The sequence below is a fragment of the Heteronotia binoei genome, chromosome 4 (assembly GCF_032191835.1).
Source record: "Heteronotia binoei isolate CCM8104 ecotype False Entrance Well chromosome 4, APGP_CSIRO_Hbin_v1, whole genome shotgun sequence".
In the NCBI taxonomy this organism is placed as follows: Eukaryota; Metazoa; Chordata; class Lepidosauria; order Squamata; family Gekkonidae; genus Heteronotia; species Heteronotia binoei.
Window position 1 is genome coordinate 88277699 of NC_083226.1, and position 8285 is coordinate 88285983.

The 8285-nt window shown below is 43.0% G+C and overlaps 1 protein-coding gene across 2 annotated transcripts in view; it reads right to left on the minus strand.

Moving 5' to 3' along the window:
- The window catches only part of ADAMTS19 (ADAM metallopeptidase with thrombospondin type 1 motif 19), a 248877-nt gene extending 240941 nt beyond the window's left edge, over nucleotides 1–7936 (minus strand). For both annotated transcript variants that reach the window (XM_060235511.1, XM_060235510.1), the window contains exons 1-2: nucleotides 7710–7936; nucleotides 4059–4663 (exon numbers count right to left, since the gene is read on the minus strand). In XM_060235511.1, coding sequence (XP_060091494.1) covers nucleotides 4059–4663; nucleotides 7710–7794 — 690 coding nt within the window. In that variant the 5' untranslated portion in view covers nucleotides 7795–7936. The remainder of the gene's footprint in view (nucleotides 1–4058; nucleotides 4664–7709) is intronic.
- Nucleotides 7937–8285: the final 349 nt, after the last annotated feature.

Consider the following 8285-nt stretch of genomic DNA (forward strand, 5'->3'; position numbering starts at 1 on the left):
CCTGCATCGCCTACCCTGCATTAAGTCACAAGATAGATATAGACTATTGTGGGTATTCCTGCTGGGTTCATTGGAGCCAGGTGAACTGAGCTTGGGAAACAGGGAACAATGGACAGCCGGATCCAAATACCTGCCGCCCTGCACCAATCACAGGGACCTGGCAGGTTTGAATGATCCAATAACATGCTTGCATGGGAACCCAGAGTTGTATATAGTTATGGCCCCATTGGCCACTTCCTCAATCTTGCAGTGTAGTCCAAAAAAATGGCAGAGCAGTTTTTAAACTAAATCTTGGGGGAAAGCCGACAGGAGATGAAACGTCTCTGGTTTGGGAGCACTCATCTCAAAGAGATTAAGGGTTAGCTGTTATTTTTCTACCGGGTAATGGATCAGAGTTGTCCACTGAGATGGTGACAAACAGTATGAACTGTCTGCCAAAGTCTCGAGGCAGCAGGAGAAAGGCTGCGGGCCTAACTTGCCTGGGAAATTATAGATGTTTGTATACAAATGCTAGAAGTGTTCAAAGTAAAATTGGTGAGTTGGAATATTTAGTGTTGGGGGAAAACATAGGCATTGTGGGAATTTCAGAAACTTGGTGGAATGAGGAGAATCAGTGGGACACGGTGATGCCTGGATATAAGATATCGGAAGGACAGGGAGGGAAGGGTTGGAGGTGGGGTGGCTCTGTATGTCAGAGAGGGTATACAGTCCAGTAAGACTGAAGTCAAAGAATTAGATTCCCTTCTAGAAATGCTTTGGGCCAAAATAGAGGGCCCAAAAGGAAATTTAACTATAAGAGTTTGTTATCGCCCACCAAATCAAAAAATAGAGAATGATTATAATATGATGGAAGGATTAAAGATAGCAGCTAAACATAAAAACTGTGTTGTAATAGGTGATTTTAACTACCCGCAGATTGATTGGGTCAATATGTGTTCAGGTCGAGAGAAAGAAATTGAGTTTCCAGTTGCTCTCAATGACTGTGCTATGGAGCATATAGTCACAGAACCTACCAGGGATGGGGCAATCCTGGATTTGGTCCTAAATTATGCCCAAGACTTTGTGAGATCACACCGCTTGGGAGCAGTGACCATAATGTTATTGATTTCACCATTTGTATAAACAGGGAGTTTATACAAATGATCAGCACAACCACGTTTAACTTTAAAAAGGGTAAATTCTCTGAGATGAGGAGGCATGTGAAGAGAAAAATAAAAGGAAAGGTAAATACAGTCAAAACCCTTGGGGAAGCTTGGAGGCTATTTAAAACTATAATTCTAGAAGCTCAGATAAAATATATACCACAAGTTAGGAAAGGCACAAACAGGTATAAGAAAAGGCCTGCATGGTTAACAAACAAAGTAATGGAAGCTGTAAAAGGTAAGAAGGACTCCTTTAAGCAGTGGAAAGCTAGTCCAAGTGAGATTAATAAAAGGGAACACAGGCAGTGGCAAATCAAATGCTAGATTGTGATCAGGCAGGCAAAAAGGGACTATGAGGAGCATATTGCAAAAAACATAAAGACCAACAATAAAAATTTCTTCAAATATATTAGAAGCAGGAAACCAGCCAGGGAGGCAGTGGGGCCCTTGGATGACCAAGGGGTAAAAGGATTACTGAAGGAAGATAGGGAAATGGCTGAGAAGCTGAATGCATTTTTTTGCCTCAGTCTTCAATGTGGAAGATGAGAAGTGTTTGCCCGCTCCAGAACCACTAATTTTGGAAGGGGTGTTGAAAAACCTGAGTTGGATTGAGGTGACAAGAGAGGAGGTCCTACAACTGATTGACAGATTAAAAACTAATAAGTCACCAGGTCCAGATGGCATACATCCAAGAGTTCTGAAAGAACTCAAAGTTAAACTTGTGGATCTCCTGACAAAAATATGTAACCTTTCATTGAAATCTGCCTCTGTTCCTGAGGACTGGAAGGTAGCAAATGTCACCCCCATCTTTAAAAAGGGTTCCAGAGGAGATCAATAAATTCAAAAGGGTGAAATTTTTCACCCCTCCCCTGCTGGCTTCCCCCTTCTGAAGAAAAATCAAATCCTACTTTTAAACAGGTGATGGAGTCAGACACCAGAAGTTGCCATGACTTCCAGGTCCAAACACACATGCACAAAATACAAAACATCCATCCCCCCCAAAAAAGTAATGGAGTAAATGCTGTCAGGGCATGCTTACTAAGATATACCTCATGCTGTCAGATATCATGCTAGAATCACAGGATTTATAGTTTTACCTTCTGAACTGAATCAGGAATCAGAGAAAAAACTACAGTTCTGTTCTCCCTAGTCATCTTTTCCTGTCAAAAAGCATGAGAGCTTTCCTCTATCTTTCAATACACTTCAAGTGCCTTACACAATCACAAATCCCATGGTTCTAGGAAGAAAATAATTATCCAGACGATTTTTAAACGTGTCATTTCAAACTCAGAGTCCCAGTCACACGGTGTTTGTGTCTAAAGAGTCCTTCCACACTTCAAATGGTGGTGGGACTAGTACAGAGAGTGGCTGGTAACGTGGATTAACTCTACTTTGAGGTGACATGGATTATCATCCAACTCAAACTGGACTGAGTTGTTTGTTCTAATTGGGAATTTGTATTTAAAAACAACCCAAATTGAAGTTTGCTTCCTTCTGTAGTGAAGGCGGTACAGAAACTGTCTGAGCCTATAAAGAAGAAGTCACTCAAACAGCTTGACAAGCAGCCTCCAAACTGTTGTATTTGTTGGGGTTTAAGTATCATGCAATTCTACAAGTCTGAAAAAGAGAACAAAAATAATTACAGAGCTTCATATTAAGATTATCAAAAAAAGGATGCATTTCTACCCACTCATGTATTTGTAGTAAGTCTCACTGAACTTGTGGCACTTACTTCTGAATAAACAAACAAAACATCATCACCCAACACATAATAAACTTATGGCATTCACTAACACAAGATGTGGCAATGGTGTGAGCTTAACAAAATCGAGGAGGGTGGGTGAGGGGATCAATGATTATGAACCTTGACTGCTAAAATAACCTCCATCTTCAGAAACTTTCCATATCGGAATAACAGGTAGCAGAAACCCAGGATGGCATTCACACTCTGCTTCCAGGAGTATCTGAATAGTTGCTGTTGGAAACAAATGTTGACTGGTAGATCTTTGTTTTAACAAGCAAGGCACTTCTTTTTACACGCACTACATCAGGATAAATGTCTGACTGTATCCATTATAGCAAAGACCTTCTGCCCAGTATAGAGAGAAACTTTGAAAAACAAATCAGAAAAAATACTGTGGTGTGTCCTCACATTAATTGCAAATAAAGGATCATCTATTTGTTGTGAACAGAAAAATAAAGGCATACCCTTCTGAATAATTCATTTGATACTGTTTGCCTTTATTTAAGTGAATGCAGCTTACAGAGACAGACCAGGTATAGAAGTTTCCACAGCAAACTGCTGCTTTGGAGGACCACTGGCAGCCTGGAACAACCACAGCCAAACCCAAGCAGCTGCACGAGCAGCTTGTGGCTCAGGCTTTCCAGGAACAAGTAGCTATATCATCTCAGCAGTTACCTCCTCCTGCACTGCCACCAGAAGCAATGGGTGAGCTGATCCCCATCACTGGAACTGCTGGCCAGGTCTGAGAAGAATGGTCCCTTCATTGCTGACTTGTAATACCCAGGGGCTGCTCCACTTGGTTTATTCTTGAGCCACTTTAACTCCCCAGTCTCTAGAAACTTATCTTTACAATCCTCTGGTTCACAGACAACCTGACAATTAAGAAAAGCATGGCCTAACTGAAATCAATATTGAAGAAATATATAAAGAAAAAAGAGTAAGCAATTTTAAACAGATTTTTAAAAACTGGACAAAACAAAGTTAAAATAGAGACAAGAATGAGACAGAACAGTAAACAGGATTACAAATATGACTGAGACAACTATTGGGAACAGCACAGAAATGGCAAACTATGGAGATGAAAGCACAAAGTAAATGTAAAATAAAAATGTTTTTGCAAAAGGAGGAAATGGAGAAATGGACTGGGAAACTACTAATACTGCAAGCCTTACCAATCCACCACAAGTGCTGAAGGAAGCAAAGGAACCAGGGTAGTATAGAACAGACCCGCTGTAGTAACAGGATCTCTCTGTCTGAGTCTCAGCAGAGCTCGAGATGCTCCTCCTCTCACTCCTTAGTCGTTCTTCCACTGCAAAGCCAGGTGCCAGGAAGCGGCTGTCCCTCTTGAGCAGCAGGTAAAGTTCCTGAGCAAAAGCTGGTATCCTCAGCAATACCTCCTCCCCATCTTCTGAAGGAGATGACTGAGGTGGGGAAGGTGGTGGTTGAAAAGTAGCATTATATTCCAGAGGAAGAGGAGACCAGTGAAAGAACTCCTGAGATTCATATTCATCCTCTGAGCCCTCATCCTCTGAAGTCTCCTCAGCTGGCTGTAGCTGCCCATCAGATGAAGAAGAAACTGACCGGACCTCACGGGAGCTCCCCATCACCTGAGTGGATGCAGAAACCATGCTAATATTGCCTCTGATATCACCACAGTTTCCATCAGGGCTGCAGCTGCCTCCTGCACCACTCCCCACAGTAGATTCCTGTTGGATCCTGCTCCATAGTGCTGGGTAGACAATCTCCCACTCCTCATTGTCTCCTAAAGGTTGTAGACCTGAAGAAAAGAAAGAGATTGAAATATGGCAGAAGCAGTGCTATACTGAGTGTAACATTTGCTATTTGATACATCAAAAGAGGTGTGAGATTTAAGATGCATCAGTCTCATAGTAATACCCCACTTCCTTTGCACCACTGCTCAGCTACATACACTCACTCATATCAGATTCAGTAGCAACACTATAGTTGGCTTTATATGCAAAACATTGTTGCTAGGTTCCTTACTGCTATAGTATTCCAGACAGGGATGGATCTAGGGGGCAGAGGGGGCAATTGCCCCGGATGCTGACGGAGGGGGGCACCAAATTGGGTATGGAGTCCATTCTATTCTATGGGCCCATAAGATAGAATGAGCCCATAAAGGGGGCATCATTTTTAATCCCCTGCCACAAACAACATGTAGATCCGGTCCTGATTCCAGACAACACATGCTAACTCCTTTCTTAAACAGATATGGATATGTTTATGAGAAATCCACCCAGTACAACGTAACTCATACCTGCAGTGGTGCAAATTTTATATTTGTGAATTCTAAAACTTCATTAAAGCCTCATGTTGCAACATAATGCTCCCATTACTAGCAAATAGCTGTAAACCACTCTTTTGCACAATAAAACAAGTAATTCACTATACAAAGGACAAAAGGGGGTGAGGGGTAAGAGATTATCTGCTTTTCATAGAATCACAGAGTTGGAAGGTACCTCCAAGGTTATCTAGTCCAACCCCCTGCACAGTGCAGGAAACTCACAAATAACTCCCCCTAAATTCACAGGATCCTCACTGCTGTCAGATGGCCACCTAGCCTCTGTTTAAAAACCTCCAAGGAAGGAGAGCCCACCACCTCCTGAGGAAGCCTGCTCCACTAAGGAACTGCTGTAATGGTCAGGAAGTCCTTCCTAATGTTTAGCCAGAAACTCTTTATGATTTAATTTCAACCCATTGGTTCTGGTCCTACCTTCTGGGGCCACAGAAAACAATTCCACGCCATCCTTTATATGACAGCCCTTCAAGTACTTGAATACGGTGATCATATCACCTCTCAGCTGCTGCGTCTCCAGGCTAAACATCCCCAGCTCCTTCAATCTTTCTTCATAGGACTTGGTCTTCAAACCCCTCGCCATCTTCATCGCCCTCCTCTGGACCCATTCCAGCTTGTCTATATCCTTAAAATGTGGTGCCCAAAACTGAACACAATACTCCAGGTGAGGTCTTATCAGAGCAGAGTAAAGCGGCACCATCACTTCACGTGATCTGGACACTATACTTCTGTTGATACAGCTCAAAATTGCATTTGCCTTTTTAGCCACCGCATCACACTGCTGAAATGTTCAGCATATGGTCCACTAAGACCCCTAGATCCTTTTCGCACATACTACTGCTAAGACAAGTCTCCCCCTTCCTATAACCATGCATTGGATTTTTCCTACCTAAATGCAGAACTTTACATTTATCCCTGTTAAAATTCATTTTATTAGTTTTAGCCCAATTTTCCAGTCTGTCAAGATCATCCTGGAACCTGTTTCTATCTTCTACAGTATCTGCAACCTCTCCTAATTTAGTACCATCTGCAAATTTAATAAGCATTCTCTCTATTCCTTCATTCAAATCATTTATAAAGTTGTTGAACAAAAGAGGTCCCAGGACAGATCCTTGAGACACTCCACTTGTCACTCCTCTCCGAGAGGATAAGGAACCATTCACAAGCACTCTGGGTATGATCTCTCAACCAGTTACAGATCCACCTAATAGTAAAAAGATCCAAACCACATTTTACCAACTTGCCAACAAAGACAGTATGTGGAGCCTCATCAAAAGCCTTACTGAAATCAAGATAAACTATGTCTACAGCATTCCCCTGATCCAGCAAGGTAGTCACTTTCTCAAAAAGAGAGATCAGGTACTAGATCTCCAGTACTAGATGCTATACACAGAAGCAATGATTAGCCATGCAATCCCACCAATAATACAAATCTATGTGAAGTTACTTCTATTTAAATCCACTAAAATTAACAGATTTAGACTGGAGTAACTCTGCATAGAATTGTGCCAAAGCTTTTCTAGTCTATCTGTTGATTTCAATGCATTTAGGCTGAAGTGACTGCACAGGATTGTACCATAAACAATGAGTACAGTTTATTAAAATGCTGAATTTTAATGACTGGTCTTAATGCATATGCAAAAAAATGTTTAAAGAGCTCCTGTCTCAAGATAATGTGTATTCTGTCTCAAGAACTGATGGGAACGAGGCATTTGAGAGAGAGAGAAAGAAGAACTTGGCCAGTTACTTTTATAAGTTTGCAAAAATGTTGCATGCAATAAGCAAACTTCCACTAAGCAGACACCTGCTTACTTTCTTCACTTGCATTCTCCCACAACTTACAACAGAGCCTATGGAGATCTGAATTCCACCACATATATTCTTAGCGTTACATAAGCATATCCTGAGGAAATAAATACACAAGAACACATTTTTGACAAGTGCTCCAAGCATAAGACATTGCCCTGTTGGAGGGGAAGGGGAGAGACCTGATCATGGAGCATATCAAACCTGAGAGTTTTCATCATGAACACTGGCCAGAAAAAGGAGTTTTTCAGAGGGCTGAAAGCAGTGCCTCATATAACTCTGAGCTTAATTATTAAATATTAAAATGCCACCACATAAAGTGGGATATCATTAAAGAATGCCCATGTTATCTTCTAGCTAGTTGGGGAACTAACCACATCTGAGCATATGCAAAGTGCATTGCCCTCATAACTTCACTACCACACCCACCCTTCTCTCAGTCTGGGGTAAAGGGCCTAGGTTCCCAAGTAAGCTGTTCTCAAAGAAGAAAAAGTCTGTCTTGGCGAAAAGTTTGTGCATGTTCAAGATCCACTTCTCAAGCCCTATCGTCTAACACCATTCGCACACCTATCAACATGCACCCACCCCTTGCATTGCATCCCAATAGCCAACCAACAAGAGTAAATTCCGCTGAGAAAGACGAGATTCAAGAAAAGAAACGAAGGATGGCGCCGGATCCAAGAGAGAAGGTTGGATTTACCTGAAGTGATAGCATTTGACAGAAAACACAGCTGATAAAAGAGGCAGCAAATGTGGCTCAGGCGCATTCCCGCTTTTTTCTCCATCCACTCCTTCGCCCCACACGCAGAGGGAGGGGCAGGCGGCCGAAACGGTCTCCCTTTTCTGGGGCTGCTGAGCCCTTTGCCGCGGCTCTTCACAAAACGCCGAGAAGTCGAGCGCACCGATGTGGAGCTTGCAAAGCTGCTTTTTCCCTTGAGTTTGTGCTAGGGAGGAGAGAGCAGAGCGGAGCGGACCCAAAAATCTCCCAGCAGCAGCTCGGCAATTGCTGGAGCTTGTAGCTCTGGTTCCCAAGAGGCAGCCAAGCCCACAGAGGTCAACTGAAGAGAACAGGCAGGCGTCTGAGGAAAACCCCGGACTCGCCCTGTGTGAGGAGGAAACGTGAACTACTTTGGGGAAGGGACCCCGCATGAAGCGACAGCAGGAGGAGGTGGGAAGCGCAGCAGCCAGTCCTTACGAGGTGCCTATACCCACGCGCCCCCCGGCTGAGGCTGACGACTACGAGCGGCGGCGGCGAGCGCTCCCTGGGTGGGAAGTG